We start from the raw sequence: 20,729 nt of genomic DNA on the forward strand, positions 1-20,729 counted from the left end.
GGTAGCACTCCAATTTTATCCTGCCTGCTCACTCGTGAAGAGAAAGACTGCTTGTGTCAGAGTTCAGGCTGCAAGAATAAGGTGTGCAAGCTGTCATTTCCTGTTAGCAGCATTTGGTGCTTTCTAAAAAAGTCAGGGTTATGTAGCATATTACAGTATTAGTAGGAAGCTTCTGGAGCAGGTCTTGACTGCAATTTTTCCCTTTTCAGCAAGGAAATGCTAAAACACTGTTTTAAGTTTACCATTTATATTTCTCTTATATGCAGAAATATAGGGAAAATGGACAACAGTGAGCTCTTACAAAATGTTTTCATAAGCTGATAGCTAAGCATTAAGTAAAAGCATCACTAAAAAGAAAAAGAAATTTATAAACCTATACTATTCTGTTAGGATGTAATAACCCCTCTGCACACCCAGGCAAAGGACAAAGATTATATAAACACCTGATTCAAAAAAAAACCCCTTCAGTCAGTAATTAAAGTTCTTCCTTTAACTATGACAAAAACCTCAGAGATAAGATTTGCTTGCCAGACAGGCTTATCATGTAGCCTGTTTGCCATAAACAAGAATGAACCTTTCTCTGGCAGAGACATTATCTAGCAATTGCATTAATCAGCTTTCCTTTACTTTTTTTCCCCAAATATAACTGAAGAGATCCTTAAATAAACATTCCAAAACTGCACAAGCTCTGTGCAGTCCCCAATGACTCCAGGGATGTGCTTTCTGGTACATAACAAAGATGGTAAATGAACTCCCATAGCCCCTCCAACAAGCGACTAAATTTGATAAAAGATGCAGAGAAACCAGAGATTGAAGCTTCTTTATCCAAGAGCCATAGAATCAGAGTCTTTAAGGTTGGAAAAGACATTTTAAAGTTCCACCATTAACCAAACAGGGCCAAGTACCTCATCTACCTGCACTTTAATACTTCCAGGGATGATGATGATTCAGCACTTCGGGCAGTGGAGCTGGGCAGCCTGTTCCAATGCCTGACCAACTTTTCAGTGAAGAAATCTTCCCCAGTATCAAATCTATACCTTCCCTGGCACCGAGGCCACTTTCTCCTGTCCTGGCACTGGCTGCCTGGGATAAAGGGCCAACCTTCACCTGGCTACCTCCTTTCAAAGAACTGATTGAGTGATTAGAGCTCCCCTTAGCATCCTCCTCTCGACACTAAACAACCTGCAGCTCCCTCAGCTGCTCCTCACAGGACTTGCATTCCAGACCCTTCACCAGCTCTGCTGCCCTTCTCTAGACTCACTCCAGCACCTCCATGTGTTTCTTGCAGTGAGGGGCCCAGAACTGGACACAGGATTTGAGGTGCAGCCCCACCAGTGCCAAGCAAAGAGGCACAATCCCTGCCCTGCTCCTGCTGGCCACACTGTGGCTGATAGAGGCCAGGATGCCACTGGCCTCCTTGGGCACACCCTGGCTCACGTTCAGCTGCTGCCAACCAGCACCTCCAGGTCCTCTTCCATCAGGCAGCTGGTAGCACTGTAGGGCATTGTTGTGACCCAAGGGCAGGACCCAGCTCTTGGCCTGGTTGATTCTCATACAACTGTCCTCAGCCCATGGATAAACCCTGTTGAGATTCCTCTGTGGAGCCTTCCTGCCTCCTTCCAGCAAATCAACAGCCCCACCCAACTTGGCATCATCTGTAAACTGACTGAGGGTGCACTCAAGACACTAATCCAGATCACTGATAGAGATATTAAACAGGACTGGACCAAAGACTGAGCCCTGGGTACCCCATAAGTGACCAGATGGATGTGACTCCATTCACCACTCTCTGGGCCTGGCCACCCAGCCAGTTTATACTGAGCAAAAAATACACCTGTTCCAGCAGCCATGAGCAGGCAAAGTAAAGTGCCACATTTCAGCCTCTAGACAGTAGAAATATCCTGAAATCATCTATAATGACCAGCCAGATTGTTTCATGTACCAATCCTCTCTGCTATATTCATTTGTGTGGGGATGAAGTTTATTTTCTTCATAGAAAGCCCTAAGTGGTGTGTTCTGAATCAGAGACCAAATCAGTGTCAATAACACACCAATGTTTTAGCTATTGCTGAGCAGTGCTTACATTATAACATTGAGGCCTTTTCTGCTCCTCAGACTGTCCTGCCAGTGAGGAGGCTGGGGGTGAGCAAGAGGCCAGAAGGGGACCCAGCTGAGACATCTGACCCCATCTGACCAAAGGGACATGGCATATAACACTGTGCTCAGCAAGAAAAACTGGAGTATGAAGGAGAAAGAGACATTTGGAGTGAGTAACTACATAACTATTACGTGTGATGCAACTGCTTTCCTGGAGAAGGCTGGAAAACCTTCTGAAAACACCCACCTGCTGATGCTAAGTAGTGAATTAATTCCTTATTTTGCCTTGCTTGTGGGCACAGTTCTAAATCTTACTCTTCTGAGTCTCTGCCATCCCACTGGCATCCACATGCACAAAATCCACATCCACTGCAGATATTAATCTACATTTCTCCTCTACATACTGTCTCACTTCCTCTTCAGGTTATATAGAATTGATCAAGCAGATTTTTAGGCTGCACCATTCATTTCTTTCCTACAGAGAGCTCACTGGCCCACCCTCAAACACTAATATACCACAGTTCTCAGGCACAGGAACAGCGTACCTCACAAATGCATCTCTGGTCTTGACCCCGAGTTTACTGTAACAATATTGTCAATCTTCAGAGCAGAACTTCCAGTGGAGCTCAGGGTACTAAATTAACAGAAGACCAGGGAAAAGAATAGGCTGAAGAGGACAAGCAGAATCACACCTTTTCTCCACTTGAAGCTCCAGTGTCATAGACACAAACCCTTCCCACAAATGCCCTGCACGTCAGGGTAGCTACACCCCAATACTGCACTCTGCTCAAGTCTCAGCAAATGGATCACACCTTGGAATGCTTCAATACCCCTCCCTGAATCTAGGTTTGAGCCAATCCACACAACTGAAGGTATCTATGCTCTGTGAGATCTATCTTTTAAAGAGCAGGTGTTAACTTCTGTATTTTCTCAGTCAGTGAACAAAGGAACTATAATCTAGGCATAAATGGACTTCCTGAGGTCACTTAGATTAACTTCATATTTCAATCAGATCTAATTAGATCATGCTGCTTAGGGCTTTGTTCAGCTGTTTTGAACAACTCTAAGGCATATTTCACCAACTCTTTGAGGAAAAACTCAGTCCAGTATTTGAAAATTTTGCCGTTTTTAACTACAAAGTAACTTATTTATATCCAATTCAAATGCATCATGCCACACATTCAAGGCTTAAATGTGCTTTGCATTTTTCTAATGGCATCTTCTTGCTTCCTAAAACTAAACTGGTCTCCTGCATGATGATACTAAATTAAATATAATTCAAACTAACACAGTTAAACATTCCAGCATGACAGACAATCATCAATACTCAGACATCATTATATCAGCTACATGTGACTGAGAAAGGAAAGAACAAATTTACTTTTAAGTAGTGCTCTTCACAGCTGATTTAACTAGATTTGTGTTTCAAAAAAATGGAGAGAAAGTTGGAGGGTTTTCTGCGCAAGTTATTTTTCCAGAGTGATCTTCTGTATTTTGTGTAGAAAATAAGTTGTAGCTGTACAGTATTTTTCCTCAAAATACCATTTTCTTCAGATGCCAGAAGAGAAATGGAATACAATACCAAAGTGGTAGCTGCATTCAGTCTGGAATACAGACTTGTGATTATGAGTTCAAAGCAGGATTAAGGTTGCTTGAGAAGTTATCAATTCTCCAAATGTGCTCTCAAAACTTTGCAAGCCTCTCAGGCATGAGATCCTGGATCTGGCATATTTTTCAAATTCTCACTTAAGACCAAACACTTGACAGAATCTTTTTGTTCCACAAACACATTTTTGGAGTAACCTTTTTAAAGCAGGACTCCATGAACACCCAGAAAGCTCCACAGAAATCTCAGTGAAAAAGACAAGTATCAAAGGGTATTTAGCATCCATCACTTCTTTCAGAAGTTGCTTGCTCTATGCTGCAGAACACCTAGAAAATGGAACCAAGGCTTCACAGTCTTTATTAATGAGAATGACAGTTACTTTGTACTTAGAACACACAAGAAACCCTCAGCAGTTGTGGTGCATAAACCTGGTCTGGTCATCATGTACCCACCAAAGAGGAGAAAATAAGATAAAAACACTCATGGGCCAAGATAAAGGCAGTTTAATAAAGAAAAGCAAAGACCATATGCAGAAGTAAGAAGAAAAATATTTATTCTCCTATCAGCAGGTGATATTCACTTCCTAGGAAGCGAGGTCTCAGTAAACAGTTGGTTGCCCTGGAAGACAAACACCCTAACAACAAAACCTCCCCATTCCCCTGCTTCCTCTAAGCTTTTGCTCTGTCACTTGTCACAGCCTATCCCTTGGGTTTGTTTGGGTCAGCTGTCCTGGCTACATCCCCTGGCAAACTTTCACCCACCTGCAGCCCAGTGGCCTTCAGGGGAGGCTAAAGAGAGCCTTGATGCTGCACTTGCACTGCTCAGCACCAGCTGAAACACTGGTGTGTCATCAACACCCCTCTAGAGCTGCAAAGCACAGCACCACAAGTGCTGCTATGGAAAGTTACCCCCTCTCAGCCAACCCCAGTACAGCAGCTCAATGCATCTAACGTTGAGGATAACCCAGGTATCACTTGGCAATGAGGACATAGACCAAAAAGCCTGCACTCAGTGTCTTACTGACATGCCTCTTTGGTTTCACCCCTGCTGAAGTGCTCGAGAAGATCTAAAGGATGCACATAAAGTGTGGCATTTGCCATGTTTAAAGGGATATTTCTGTCATTCTACAGATAACAGACAACTGAACAAATACCCCATACATACACACCTTAATAGGATAATCAGTCCCTATATTATAAAAGCATAATTGCTTATCAATACATTGGTTGCTTCTATAAATTGTTATGAATGACAAATTTAAAGCCAAATGCCTTCAGCACACATTGCCAGGAGCTTATTTCAAATCATCATCCATTCCAGATTGTCCCTCACTGCCATGTTTTGAATCCACCCACAAGTTCAGCTGCATCATGTAACCTGGTATTTTTGAATGCATTTTGCAGAATTTCTTATAGGACTACTACTGCCTTTAATCCTACCAATGAGGTCCTGTACTATGAAACTTTATTCATTTCCATTCAAAGACTTCAGTAAAAAATGCATTAGATTCTTGTATAGCAATCAATAGCTCAATGTGGAATATTGTATTCCTTTTCTCATCCATACAAGAGAGAAAGTTACCTACTCCATTTTTTTTCTTCTTTTTTAAACAAAAAATCATAGCCTGACACAGCTTTTAGAAAAAGAACTGCTCCTTCACCAAACCACACCTGCAAAGTCAGTTGCTTGGCAACATTGCCTCCAACTCACATGGCTGTCCACAGCTCCACTCTGGCAGGCACTGAGCTACAGCCTCTACCTCTTTTTTCTCCATCTTCTACCAGAAACAAACACCTTTCCTGAAGAGAGGAAAGAGGCAATTGACAGTTTAAGGCTACTGAGACAGGCAGAACACAAACACCACACAGATGAGCTTCCCCCATAAAACTTGTCACAAACTCCATAAGCTACAACATCAGCAGTCTATATCTACATCTACCACAGACTTGCAGCACAAGGATGTTCTCTGTTCCTCCAAGTTCTTCCTCCTCTGCAGATTGTTACCTCAGAGCAGAAAAGCATCTGGCTTCTCTGCTCAGAGGAAGACACATCTCATCAGTATTTTGGATAAGCAGGAAACAAGGCAGGAACTCAGGTTCTCTTGATTGGGTTGTTTCATAGCACTGGGCAGGAGTTGCTTGAGAATATGTACTCAGACATACAAGTTTATCATGTAACAGAAAGCAAAAAGTGATCAAGACAAGACAGTGGAAGATAAGCAGGAGTTAGCAGTATATCACATAATCATAGTCTGCTGTAAACAAAGATGAATATATAGAGGTATACATTCAAATTTTAAATTTGTGAAGTTATCACTAAAACAATAAAGCAGTTTTGTTTGAATGGATTTTTATGAAGCCATTCAAGAGAAAAATGTTAAGAGAACTAATATTGCTCAAGCTCTCAAACATTAATCAAGTAAGAGGCCAGAATTGAAGAAAACCAGGAATCTGTAGTATCTTCTGTAGATCTGTAGAATCTTTTTTGCCCCAGTCTTCCAGAGGGAAATCTCTGTTAGTCATAACATGGAGTTCAAACCAGTAGTTTTAAGATCCAGGGAAATTTCTGACACAAGGGACACTAGCTCTAAGCAACTTTCTACCAGCCCTACAGAACAGTTAAAGTTGTGAAGTTATATTCCTAGCTAGACTTAGAAATTTCAGCCAAACACAATATATGAGTAACCCTTTTACCATAGCATCTCAATTTGCTTTACATGGTTAGATTTGGTCATTTTGTCTCTGGATGCACAAACCACAGGAAGATTTCTGTATTTCTTGAAAACTCAAGAAAAAGCTCTACTACAGTCTGTACTTACTACTGTTTAATCGCTTTCTCATAAAGGACTTCAACTTTAAACAAAGAATCTGCTTTGAATTGACCTAGACTGAAGTGTGCCCACTGGGGAGAAAGAGGAAAAAAATTACATGGTATCTGCAGTGGGACTCCATATCAGCTTGTAAGTGATACAACAACTGAAATGGATCTGAAGTAGCAGAGACTGGAAGGGACCCTAGAAGATGAGCTAGTCCAAGCCCTGGTGGTCAGAGCACAGAGAATGCAGCAGGTCGCTTAGGGCTGTTCCCAGTCAGATTGTTGGAGCTTCAACATTGCATGCTCCACAGCTTCTCCAGGTAACCTGATCCTATTAAGCCTTTCCTGGAGAAAAAAAAACAAAACCAGAAACACACACACACACACACATAAAAAAAACCAAAAACAAACAACCCTCCCCCACCCCAAAACAAAACAAAACACCCTCAAAACAAAACAGAACAAAAAAAAAAACAACAACAGAAAACCAAACAAAAACAAAACAAGCAAAAAAAACCACAACAAAAAACCTTATCTTTCAGTGGAACTTCCTGCATTTTCATTTTTATTCATTGCCTTTTGGTCCTATCACTAGATATCTCAGACAAGTCTGCCTCCATCATCTTTACTTTCTGTCACCAGGTATTTATTATACACATGCATAAGAACCCCCCAGCAGTCTTCTCCAGGTTAAACAATCTCAGTGCCCTCAGCCTCTACTGGACTGTAAGGCACATTGACCTTCCCCTTCATGCCACTTTGCTAGCCTTGCTCCAGCCTTGCTCCTGTTTCTTTCTGGAGCCCAGGATGGGACAGCACTACAGGTGCAGTCTGACCAGTGCTGAGGAAAGGATCTCCTGCCCCCACATACTGACCACTCTCTTCTGGAAATTCGGTCCAAGATGTCTTTGTGGCAAGGGTGCGTTACTGATTCATGACAATTTTTGATCCACAGTATCTCTTTTGCACTGCCAACATCCCCTCCCTAGGGACAGAGCTTTGCATTTCCCTTTGTTGAACTTCCTAACATTCCTGTTGGCTCATTTCTTCCACGTGTTCACTTTCCTGCTCCAAAGTAGCAGCACATCCATCTGGTTTATCAACCACTCCTCCCAGCTTTGCATCCCATCAGGTTTGCCAAGGGAGGGTCTATCCGGTCACACAGGTTATTAATGAAGATGTTAAACAGTGCTGGCCTCAAGAACAATCCCTGAGCTACACCAAAAGGGACTGGCCTCCCATTGACCTTTAGGATGCTGATCACCACCCTGAGCCTGGCATTTTAGCCTCTAAGCTATTTTCAGTCCACCTCACCGTGTCTTTATCCAGAAAGCATTTCACCAACTTACCAAAGAAGAAGTTACAAGACCATTTCCAAAGCCCCATGAAAGGTCAAGGTAAGAAAACACTCACTGTTCTCATCCACCAAGCTGGTCATCTTCCTTGGTTCAGTGTGGAAGGCTGTTATCAGGTTCGTCACACATTACAGCCCCTTGATTAATCCATACCAACTATTGCCCATCATTTTTCTTCATGTGTTTTCAGAATTCTTTGGTCTGTCATTTTTCTGGCAACAAAGGCACAGCAGACTGGCTTGCGGTTCCCTAGACATTCCTTCTTGCCCTCTTCAAAGACAGTAAGGACATTTGCTTGAGTTCAGCCCCCAAAACCCATCCCCCAGTCACCATGACCTCAGTTAATGATAGTCACCACAAAATTACCTGGGCCACCCTGTCTCACTCCTGGCTGCATCCTGTTAGAGTCCTGTGATCCCAAACCTGATCCTTCTCTACTAACTGAGAGTACGCTTTCCTTGCCTACAGTTGCTGAAAACAAGTCTAACTAGTAAAGAGCAACGTGAAGAAGACATGGAATGTCTCAGTTGTTTCCACATCCCCTATGAGCAGTTCCCCTCCCCATTCAGCAGCAGGCCTACATTTTCTCCATTCTTTTTTCTGCCAATTATCTGTAAATGCCCCCCTTGCTGCCATTCACATATACCTTGTAAGATCAAACTCCACATGGACACTGACTTTCTGACCTAGACACATTTGCATGCTTGGATGATGTCTCCAGGCTCATCCTGGGCCAAGATGCTTCTGCTTCCACCTGTTACATGCTTCCTTTTTGTGTCTGAGCTTCTTCAGAAGCTCTTCATTCGTTTAAGCAGGACCCCTGGTGCCTCTGTACCATCTCTTATTCATTGCAATATGCCACCAGAGTTTTAAGAAGTAGTCAACCAGCTTTCCTGGCTCTCTCTGCTCAGAACCAGCTTCCAAATGATTCTTCCAAGAAGACCCTTGAACAGAAGAAAATCTTCCTTTTCGAAGATTATGGCTGTAATCCTACTCTTTGCTTTGCCATCTCCAGTTCAGATCCTGAACTCTTCTACCACATGACCACTGCAGCCAAGACTACTCCTAACCTTTACATCCTCAACCTGTCACTGCTTGTTTGCAAGCACTTGTATTGAGATATGGGCATCAATGCATGCCAGAAACTTCCTTGATTACTTACTCCCTGCTGTGTTTTCTCCCCAGAAAATAATAAGGGAGGTCCCAGCACCCTATTAGCAAGAAAGCCTGTGAACACTAGGCTTGAGTTGTCTGAGGAAATCCTCATTACCACTCCTGACTCATAAGCTCTCAACTGGCTCACCCATCTCCAGGTAAAGCTACAGGCAGCCCCACTGCTCTCACAGCAACTCCCCTTTAGCACCATCCCAGCCTGCCCTTCCTAAGCACCTTACTTACCCATTGCAGTCCTCCAGCTGTGAGCTATCCCACTCAACAATGCCAATAAAAATCACAGCTCAGTCCTAACTCATTTTACTCTGCCATAATATCTGAAAACAACTTACTGACAGCACAGTGAAGACAGATTTAACCAGCCATGCATTCATCAGCCTAACTCTTCAGAACCACCTCAACATGAAAATAAGGTATCACTGAACAACTTTGCCTGTTCACAAGGCAAAAACCATTATGTCTAGGAGAATTTAGCTGTGGCCACAAGAGACACTGTGAAGCACCAGAGTTCTTAAAGTAAAGCTGAATCATGCTCAAATGAACCTTATGAAGCCAGTCCAATACAATGTGACACCTGAGCTAAATCACCTGCTGACTACTTCCCGAGTAACGTCTGATAATTGACTCTTAAATCCTATAGGATGCATGCATTAAAGAGGGAGTCACCTTTCCAGGAAAGGGTACTTCCCTAAAAGTCTGCTTATCACATAGATATATCTAATTGCTTCCTCTGTGTCGTGTACAAGGACATGATACAGGCTGCAGCACAGCTGCTCTTTCTTCTTTATAGCATTCAGACCAAAGATGGAACACAGCATCCTTCCATTCCGCAAAAGGAAATTCAGGAACAAAGCAAAGACCAAGTGTACAAACAGCAGCCAGCAGGAGCACATCACTGAAGGGTGGCAGAACTGCAGCTTCAGAACCACTTAAACACACACCTGCAGCCTTGACCAAAAGAACTGGGGTGTTTTGCACTTTAAAAAAGCAAGAGCATGGTCTCATCAATAGCAATAATCCCTTTTCAGGAACTGTCCCATCCTTATGGTCCACAGAACAGAAACAGCTTGGACTGCCAATAACTTCTGAACACAGGGCAGCAAACTAAGCATGTAAGGATTTCTCCATCTGTATAATACATCTCAGAGAATCTAAAGATTTGCAACATAATAAAAAAATAAAAAATAACAAGTCCCAAAAATATTTGTATTAGTAATCACAGAAATAATTAAGTTGAAAGGGATCACTGGAGGTCACCTAGTCTGGCCTATTGTCAAAGCAATTCTAAGTTCAATCATGCTGCTTTGGGTCTCACACAGTCAGGTTAATTGAAGTCCTGAAGAATAGAGATCACATCCACTTTGGGAAAAAAAGCCTTCAACTTTGCAAATAATGCAGTTCTATTACAAGCTAAACGTATTTCCTGTGACTTATTTGAAAATATTTTTCTGCACTGTAAGAGTCAGGAGATGGAAACAACACCCTTCCTTAAAGAGGCCACTAGTGCCCCCCAACACTGCAACATCCCATTCAGAAGTCCTAAGCTAAGGCTGCCATACTTTTTTCCCACCAAATGAGGTGTCTTGAAGGCTCCTTTCTTGGGGGAGACAATTATTCTTCTCAGGGCTGCAACAGCAGCTAATTCCTAAGCTTCAGTCTCATCCAACCAGTGTCAGCAACAGGTAAGAGCACACAGAATAAGAGCATTGAGGTACTTTTATTCAGTAGCAGGAAATCAGGAAAAAAACCCTGGTTATACAGCCCCAAGAGAGACTAAAGTGAGTTTCTGGTCCCTAAGGGTCTCTGAAGGCACTGTCTTTGACAAAAAGGCCAGAAAACTAGCAGCTAAGTGCCAGATTATGAGTGGGACTTCTAGTGATAAAGTTCCTTACTATTATTAGAGCTCAAGATACATAATTTCATTTGCTAAACTTAAGTAAGAACAACCCTGAATCAAAATGCTTTGCTTTCATTATTCTTTAAGGAAGGATATTGCAAAGCCCCACTGGAGAGCCAGAGGCCTCCAGTTGTATCTGTCAATTCATATTCCAGTCTGTTACACTCACATGATCCTTCCCAAGCTTATCTTACAGAAGCAATGTGAACCCTGCAACAGAAGGGTTCACAAAGAAACACCAGCAGTTTACTGATCTGAGTGACCTGCAGAAACACGTGCTATTTGCAACAACCGGTAAAGAATATCCATAGAGCACAATCAGCTAGGAGTAAATTAGTACTTTGTGTTTGAACCTCAATATAGGGCTAGAAGTTGTGCCAGAGATGAGGTGTGGAACTGATGTCCAGCATAATCCATCTGTGTTCTATTCCCCTAGTGTACTCTCAGGGAGGGGTTCCTCTGCCTGAGGAGGAAGACAGGAAAGATTTTCACCTGAGGAGATACAGCAGCCAGTGCCTTGCCCTAGTGGGAGCTCTGTCAATGAGCTGCCACAAAGCTTCCTTACACTGACAGTGAGGCAAAAGCTGATGCCTGGCACAGGCTGAGGGCAGTGAGCTGTAAGAGTTATCCATCTGCTTGAGAAAGAAGTACACTATCTATTAAAGTATACAGGCAAGATTAAGACACTTAAAAGACCAGACATCAAACAAGTGAACAGCAAGGCAGCTTCACAAAAAGTGATGATCATACACAAATATTTAGGTTGGTCTCCCAGCCATAGACGAGATCATATGCAAGACTTGAATGTCTACACAAAGGAGTCTGAGCAGCTGTAAACATATCTGGGATACTACAGATTTCTTTCCATAGCTAGTCTGCCCACTTACTTAAACTATATTTCTTTTCTCTCCCACTGCTAAGAGGCACCATGCTTGGGATTGGTTAGTTGTTAGGGAAGCTAAAGTTAAGTTCTAGCTACACAAATATTAGTACCAATCTTTCCTGTTGGGTCTCTCTCCACACTCCCAAGGACCTGTACCTGCCACTCTTCAGACAGAAGGCCAAGTCTTCAGTCACACACAGATATTCAGTGACTGTACAGTACAACTATAAACACTGAAGAGTATTCTCATTAATATTATAACCAAAGTAAACCAATTTTAATCTGGTTGAACAAGCAACAGTGTCAATGTGCTTCTTTGTACTGTGATTTTGGTAACAGATCATTTAAACAGGCTTCAAGAACTATCAGGCATGAAGTAAGCAAACAAAAACGAAAAAACAAACCAAAAAAAACCAAAAAAAAAACCCCAGAACATTTCCTCTGATACAGAAATTTATTTGCATTTTCTGAAGGCCCAAAACATCTACAGTTGTTTACACCAAGGTCTGCAAGTTTCCAATTATGTTATTTTAACTTGATTACAGTTTTAAAAAAACCTAAAGCAGTTGACACTCAGGTAATTGCTTTCTTGATAGGGAGATGAATTTACAGACTTCAGTAGTCAATCCATTGGTCTTAAAGACAACATCCAAATACAAGCACAGCAGACAGAAAAGGTATGTCAGAGAACATTCACAGGGTTTTTTCTTAGAAGGAGACAAGATATTCAGCAGAATCAAAGGACTGTCCATCTAAGCAAGCAAGCCTGCAAACTGAAGGCCATCAGTCTTGGTCTAGGGCAGCTGCCTCTGTAAATGGGGAGCATAAGACTGATTACTGTTCCTAATCATGTTTGAAACTAATCTCTTTTTGTGCTTCATCACACACTTCAACTTCTAAGTACCTGATTCAGTACTTAATATCAGCATCCTAACAACACCAGCCTTGCTGTCAAGCAATAAGAACACAAGTCTAGAAGACTTCTACCATGTTATAAGCAAGACAGAAATGGCAAATTATAGCCCCTATAGTCAAAGGGTCCCCAACTGATGTTAACAGTTTGAGGTTTTTTTATTTTGGCTTCATTTGACAGATTTCTAAGAGGTGTTATTGCTTATGGGATTCAAATATTAGGATTGAAACCACAATTTAAAAAATGCATTGCCCTCCCTCTACAATGAAAAGTAAGAAAAATTCAAATGCTTTACAATAGCTTTCAGCATAGTCTGTATACCTGATACAACTTCTCCTACATCCTTCCAATTCCTGCCAGCTTTACTTAGTTATACAAACAAAAGGATCACAAAGCAATTTCAGTTGCCTCTCTTTCAAAAGTTCAGGGTGGCTTAATCTGTCAACATACCCTACTATTTCCTACAAGTATCAGAAACAGTAGTGTAAGTTCTTCCTAGTAACATAACACTGGGAAGACATCAGCTCCTTATGCAGACAGCTGTTCAGATAGGGATGTAAAGAACAGACAGTACACAGACAAGAACTGCCTTGTCAAATGTCATCCCAGCCTCCTCACTCTTTCAGAAGTCTCAGTGATTGCAAAGACAGTTCCAGAACCTTTAATTTTCAGGTTTCTTCCCCACAGAAGTATCATCTCATCTCTCTGACAGCTGCAAGATTTACAATTTGAAGGTGACATATGGTAACCACCGTATGGCCCTACAACAGGTAGTTTCCAACACATTTTAGCAGCAACAGTCAGATTCAGAGCAGCTATTTGAAAAGGCAAAAGTCAAATACAGAATAAAAATCACTTCTAGAAACTGTTTCCAGGGCCAGCAATCCTAATTATTACTTAATACTACTCTGGCAGATGTGTTCTCAGCTGTATTCTTCACCTTACAAAGCCATCCAATGTATCTGCATACCTTACACTTGAAGAAACAGACCACAAATCAAAGAATAGGTTCCTTCTTGATACAAGACCACTGCTAATGACAGATTATTTTGAGGATGACCAAGAAATAGCTTTTTCTAATTCTTACACAGAGCAAGCATACAATAAATACTGGAAAGGTGCACGCTTCAAACTTCTTTGCAGGCAACACATATGGCATTCCTATACAGGTCAAGGAAAGCTAACTCAGTAACTTAGGAGTGACAGGATGGTAGTGAGATCCTGTATCACCTTTTGATGCAAGAAGTAAAAGCCAGCATTATATTGATATGAAACCTTACTGATACGAAGGAAGAGTTCAACAGTAGCATTACAGTAGATGCAATGAAAGTAATGAGTGGCAAATATGCCAATAGGACCACACATACATTGTTTAGGGTCAAAAGGATATTTGTAAGATTTTAAATTATGTCTAGCTACTTAAGAATTCCCAGAGCCTCAAAGAATAGCAGCTAGATATACAAGTATAATCTGCAAGATTTCCACAACCTTTGGATGTGACTATTTGAAAAGAAGCCCAGGGTAAATATAATACTTCAGGTTTAAGAGATACTATAATATCTAGGGTGAGAGAAAGGAATTAGTTTTAGTTAAGTGCCCATGCTGAACCGACAGCAATCTGAAAGACCATACTGAAACGATGTTTTTAAGTACTGACAGAATAAGACCCAAGACAACTGCAACTCAGTTAAAACAACTGGAATTAATCATGAAGATGTTACCACACAATTATGTGAACAGAAAAAGAAACAAAACACAGAACTTGGAACCTCCTACTGAGCAACAGAAGGGAGAAGGACAGACAAAGGAGCAAAGCTCACACAAGAGAGGAAAGTAACAGCAACTAAAGTGGACAACGTTGCGAAGAAAAAAAAAAGAATACATAACACAAAGAAAACCAAAGACATGCCAAACCAGGACGGACACAAGAGAAGTCCTTAACATTTTGTCGTGTTAATTTCTGCAGAACCCAGGATCAAGAGGCTCTCCAGTGGAACTGACCATAGGAAACGCCAGACTAATAACAAACAGGACTAGAGATGAAAGGGATGCTGCTAGTGTTGCAAGAGGTGAAGGAGATCTCACAGGCTGGGGAATGCCAGACAGCTGGCAGGCTCTGGTTAGCTAACAGAGCCACGTTAATAGCTGCTGCCTCAGACAGCTCTGCATTCCAGGACTAGCAAAACTACAGCTTTGCCAGACAGCAGCAAGTCATGAGCACTCATACACCATGGATTAAACATTAAATACATTAGGAAAAAACAGCTGGCTGCAGCCTTTAAGCAGAGTTCAACAGTGGCACTGCATGCTCATGATAAGCTTGATTTTCAACTTAACAACTGATAATGTTTCCTTTTTTTTCTGAGCTGTCTTCTGGAGGTATATGGAAATCCAGACTTGAGGGTATAGTGGAAGCATCTCAACATTGTTCACATAACCCTCCTTCCCACAAAGAAGCTTCCTAAACTTCAAGTAAGAAATCTCCACAAACTGTGTATCTATGGCCACATCTCGGTCAAGTGCCTTTAGAAGAGCTGCAACTAAAGCAAGTTTATCATTCCACACTCTTCCTTCCAACTATTAAAAACCCCCAAACATACACAGTACAGGCAAAGTCAGATAGCACTACAAAGCTAATATGATACAGGATTTAAAATCAAAATTGCTACAACAGAATGAAGCAAATGCAAATTAAACATGAAGGGAAGAATAGAATAAATAAAAAAGGAACTGCCAAACCACAAGTCCCTCACATTGCATCATCCAGTATTTTCATACCACCTTTCCTGGAGACAGGGTGAAGGCAAGCCATGCTTCTGGCATACAGAAACAGCAAAAGAGAAAAGCAAGAAGCTTTCAAAAGTGCCATCAGATTTTAGTAGGTACCTAAGTAAAACAGTTTACTAGAAATTTAAAAACTGAATGAACATGTACTAGCAGAAGACAGCCTGGTCAAGATATTGGTAGGTCCTCCAGAACCTGAACAGGAAGAAGAAAACCAAATTCAAGATACACCAAAGCTTGACCTTACGAAAGAAAGCACCAAAGAAAAGAACAGTGAATAAAACCACTTATTAACACAAATATAAGGAAAAGGAAGCTGAAAGTGTCAGCACTGCTGAACTGAAAGGGCAAAAGATACAGAGCACTGAGGGTTACAGAGATGTGCAAACATTTTAGCTAAGCGAAAGTTAGAAAGAGAAAACTTGGAAGATGGGACAAGTGATCGGAGAATTCTGGACTCCAATCTTGAGCAACACAGCCCTCAGGCCAATGCTACAGAACAATTACATGTGGAATTCCATCAGCAAGCAACACCAAGCAGCATTCAGCATGAAAGTAAAAATGCCAGTAATAGATGAAACATACAAATGTGCTTTTTCCAGAGAGCCACTGGTTATGAAGAGTCATTTACATGGTAACCAGCTGTCAGGGGGCAAGAGGAGCTCTGTTTGGAAATGGTTAGGCAGAGTTATTTACAAAATATAAAGACCCATTGTCTTTGGTGCAATCCATATCATGTACTTCTAAGAGTTTACATTAAGACAATACAGTCTTGTCTGTGATTGTGCATGGCATGACTTGTGTGCACAGTGAAATCCAGTAGCACACACAGATGGGAAGAGAATTTACAAACACAGTGCCATTTCTGGTTGCTCAAACGAAGCTCACTCACACTTCACCTCCACTTTATGAGGAGAAGGACTGAACAAGGCAGCTCTGGCATTAATCATACACTGTGAACTCCCAATTGTTATTCAGGAAGCATTAGACTTAATAACTTACTGTGCAGCCACCTTACCTAGAACAAGATCATAATAAATTGACTCTAGATGAAAGAGGGATGTGCTACAAATTTCCATTTGAAAACCACAGAATTCAAGGTAAATACAAACGCAAATATATATCTACTTTTGTGCAGGGAAAAAAAAAATAAAGCACTGTAAGATTTGCCAGTGATACAATCTTCAAAATTCTATTCCTCGCCAAAGCCACATCTGTGACACATTTAACCAGATTGAGACATCCAGATTCACAGAGCCCGGCATTCTGACTGAGTCAGCAAGGCAAGGTATATTGTTTTGGACACCCGACATTCAGCTCATCTGGCACCTACCCCTGGCATCGGCCAGTCCCTTTCCGAAGGCCACGGCCCGCTCCAGATCGATACCTGGCAGCGCAGGAAGCGGACACGGCCGTGAAACTTCAGGAAAGGGCTGGGCCAGTCATTGCATAAAGCCCGGCTGGGGGCTCCTCGCTGGAAGACGAGGCGGCTGCAGCCCAGCCCAGGGAAGAGCGGAGCGCGGCTCACACCGAAAGGTCAGGCTGTCTGTCTGTCCGTCTGTCCCGCCGCTGCCCCCGAGCCCGACCCCGCTGCCACCGCCCCCGGGCCCGCTGTCGGGAGGAGCCGCCCGCCAGTCCCGCCGACCCTGCGGACGTGGCGCGGTCCCGAGCCGGGCCCCGCGGCCGCCCCGAGGTGGGACCCGCCGGGGCCGCGCCGAGCCCGGGCCGGGCCCCGCGCCCCCTGCCCCGCGTACCTTTGGCCTCGCAGTCGGCGCAGTACTTGTTGTCCTCCTCCCGCAGCAGCTTGGCCAGGATGGCCTGGTGCTGCTCGTTCTGCTTCTGCGCCTTCTCCCGGCAGGAGCGAGTGGCCATGGCGGGGCTGGAGCGGCGCTGGAGCGGGACCGGGAACGCTCCTGCCCTGGCGCGGCCACGGGAACCGGCGGCCGCGAGCGCCGACTTCCTCAACCGGAACTACTTGCGGACGCGGACGCCTCCGCCTCCCTCCCCGCCCGCTACCGGAATGGCGCGCGCGCACACGCCCACCCTGGCCACGACAGTCCCTTATTCTGGGGGTGACAAATAGTCCGCCGGGTCCCCGAGGCCGCGCCGCGATGTCGCCCCTCCGCGGCGCTTCCCAAAGAGCAAACCACGCCGTCCTGGCTTTAGAAGGGCACGGCGCGGTGCCCGGGCATGAGGGGTCAGCCGGACGCAGTACGTGATGTGTCCATCCGCCGGCACCTGACCCCGCCCCCCAGGTGGTGCCCGGGAGCAAGGGCGGGGCCCGGCGCGAACCGCCGCACCTGAGCGCGCCCCGCCCCGCCCCGCCCCGCCCCGGCCGTGAGGGGACGGGAGCGGTGCGGGTGCTCCAGAGCCCGTGAGGGGACGGGAGCGGTGCGGATGCCCCGGAGCCCGGGATGGGTGCGGGTATCTCGGAGCCCGCGGGTGTCCCGCTGTGTGAACCCCCCGGAACGCACAGCCCACCGATCGGACGCCCCTGCCCGTGTATTACCGACCCAGCGGTGGTAAATACCCCAAAACACGGCCAAGGGTTCTGCAGGTCCGTGAGATCCGGCACCCTGTGTCCTTGGGACAGTTGTCTTTTTCTCCAGGCCGCTGCTGGGGGAGGAATACAAGCACTTAGAGCGCTGTGATTGAATGGACGCTGCCATAGCCGGAACTCGCCCTGTGAACTTTCTCCAAGAGTACGTGTTTCTGTCTGAACTAAAGCTTTACAGGCGGCAGAGACCTCTCAGTGAGGAAACCGGTGCTTTTCCACTCGTGTGTAGGTGGTGAGATGCTCTGGGGGAGTCCGAGTTGGATCCAAAGTACCTGCAGAAAAGCACAGCCCGGGCTGATTTCCTGGGACCAAGAGTGCACCTCTACACTTTGCCCCTCCAAATGCCATGACTCTGTTGTCCCCTTCCTCCATTTTGTATCAGGTCCCTTTGCTGCTGCTGAGTACTCTCTTATAGAGTCTGTTCACCAGTAACATCCTTTTTGTCAGATCATTTCTAGCTTGCTGCATTTTTTTTGCCTCTAATCCAACCCTTCTGGAAAGAGCTGAAGCCTATATATAGCCTATAAAATGCTTATGTGAGGCAGATGGAAATTCAGGTCTTTTCCCTCTCAGCCACTAAATTACTGAATCATTCTCTGTATCTTTCTTTTTCTCAGAGACAACAGTGAATTAAATATTCCCTAAGTGTGGAAGAGTTGCAACAGAAAAAAAATGAAAATACTACACATTAAGTTAATTAGTAGTTAAACTAGCACCTAACATGGGAAAATGTGTTCACATGTCCCTTAAACAGAGAGTTAAGATCTGCCTGAACACTTGGAGTCTCCTGGCCAGTGAGTTACTGGGTATGAGGTTGCAAAGTGAGGATATGGTATAAATACATAATTCTAATAGAGGGTTTAGCATCCTGCTTAGAGCAGGCATTAAGGGTTAAAACCAGAAATATTGAATGGCACAGCAAAGTTGAGCTCCAGCTGCCTTACAGTGCCAAAATACAAAGACATGCTCCAGCAGAAGGTGTGTAACAAAAATGTTACTGTATCCTGGTATTTGCCATCAGCCTTTGCCTGGAGACTTGAATTTATTGATTATTGAAGCACATTAAACATGACATTAAGCAGGACTAACTTCTTCTTCTAGCTGAATACTTTATCTACAAGCATATAACTGTTTTCTAGCCCAAAGTGGGCTACTTCATTTTTTCTATTTTTTTTTTTTTTTTTTTTTTCTAGAGAAAACCAGCTTGGGCTAGAAAGGGAGATTCTATTCCTTACTGTTATCCCAGGACTCTGAGAACCAGGATGCTTGTCAGAAAGGCAAGAGCTGTGGGTAGAGAGAGAAAAGGACATGAACTTGCTTCTCATGTGCTAGATAAGCAGCAGCATTGCCATTTTAGAAGAAAATAGTAGTTGCTTTTCTATGTGACAGACTTGACCTGTAGGTTACATAGTCTGAAACTCTCTGCCATATTGCCAGAAGGTATCAAATACCTTGAAGCAATTGGTTTAATGTGCATCCATTTCTCCGATTCTAAAACAAACACAGTGATGCTTCCCATGTAAAGTGACTATTGATCCAGTTGCTGTGCTTGAAAAAACCTACACAACTGTGCAGATTGTCTTCTTTAGAATGTGCTTTCCCCTTTAGTGCCTTAGAACTAGATGATATATCTTGATTGATGTGAGATATCATCTTCTGACTATTGAGCATGATGATTTGCTTCTTGTGTTCAGCTCTGAAAATTATCCTTCTAAGTACTTCTGCTTCTGTAATGTAGTAGACATATGAAATCACCTGTTTCACCATGGGGTGAGATGAATAGGTTATTAATATTTTAATAGATAGTGCTTTGAAAACAGCATGCTGTAAATACATCATTAGGTGTTTCCCTCAGAGCACAAATGAATTGAAGGAGAGCAAAAATGTATCCCTTCTGCACCTTTGCTGCTTTTTCTAGATCCTAAAGAGTAGCAGAATGTTGGAGATGTGAAGTTATTGCCATAAGCATTTTTCAGAGGGGGAAAAAAAGGAAGAAAAAAATGTTTTTCAGGATACCGTATGATTTATAGAATGAATTCAGGTCTGCCCCCACCATGCCATGACATGTAGTGCAGAGAAGCCAGAGATGTTGCTCCTTCAAAAGAAGATACACAGTTGTCATGCTGAGCCTGTCAGCTCGGTGCCCTTTGCTTCACCTCTCATTAAGCCCTGTAGTGCACAGCCTATGCAATCCAGTTTTGGAACTGTTTAAAGTACATGCCTTGTGTTTCAAGACCTTTATCTTCAGAATTGAGTGAGTTTCATGAGGCTAACTGAATTTTTCATAAAGTAACTTTAACATTGGAGTTCTGTGGCTTTCAATACTAGAGATTGTGTTGTGTTTAGTAAAAGCAGATTTACCCAGCATGAGAAAAATCTCTCCCTAATTATCACTACTTGTCATCCTGCAGACTATTCCGCTGTTTTGCAGAGATACCTATTGATAGTTTGTGAACTTCATAATCTGATAGCTGAAATTCACCAAGTCTAGACACTACCTTATTCAGAAATCATCCCATAAACCAGCTTTAAATAGTATTTGCTAATCAGGACGGCATTAGCATAAATTTGACTTAATGGGAAAGAATGTATCAGGTGCAAAGTTATTAACTGGATTGAAAGCAGGTGTTAAAATAGCTGTGTTTCTCTA

General features: G+C 43.3%; 1 protein-coding gene across 2 annotated transcripts in view; it reads right to left on the reverse strand.

Moving 5' to 3' along the window:
* The window catches only part of SMAP1 (small ArfGAP 1), an 87,428-nt gene extending 69,928 nt beyond the window's left edge, over positions 1–17,500 (reverse strand). Inside the window, exon 1 of one of the 2 annotated variants that reach the window (XM_066547450.1) lies at positions 17,277–17,500. In XM_066547450.1, coding sequence (XP_066403547.1) covers positions 17,277–17,394 — 118 coding nt within the window. In that variant the 5' untranslated portion in view covers positions 17,395–17,500. The remainder of the gene's footprint in view (positions 1–17,276) is intronic. The other variant, XM_066547449.1, reaches the window with a different exon arrangement.
* Positions 17,501–20,729: the final 3,229 nt, after the last annotated feature.

This window comes from Molothrus aeneus, chromosome 3 (assembly GCF_037042795.1).
Source record: "Molothrus aeneus isolate 106 chromosome 3, BPBGC_Maene_1.0, whole genome shotgun sequence".
NCBI classification, from domain to species: Eukaryota; Metazoa; Chordata; class Aves; order Passeriformes; family Icteridae; genus Molothrus; species Molothrus aeneus.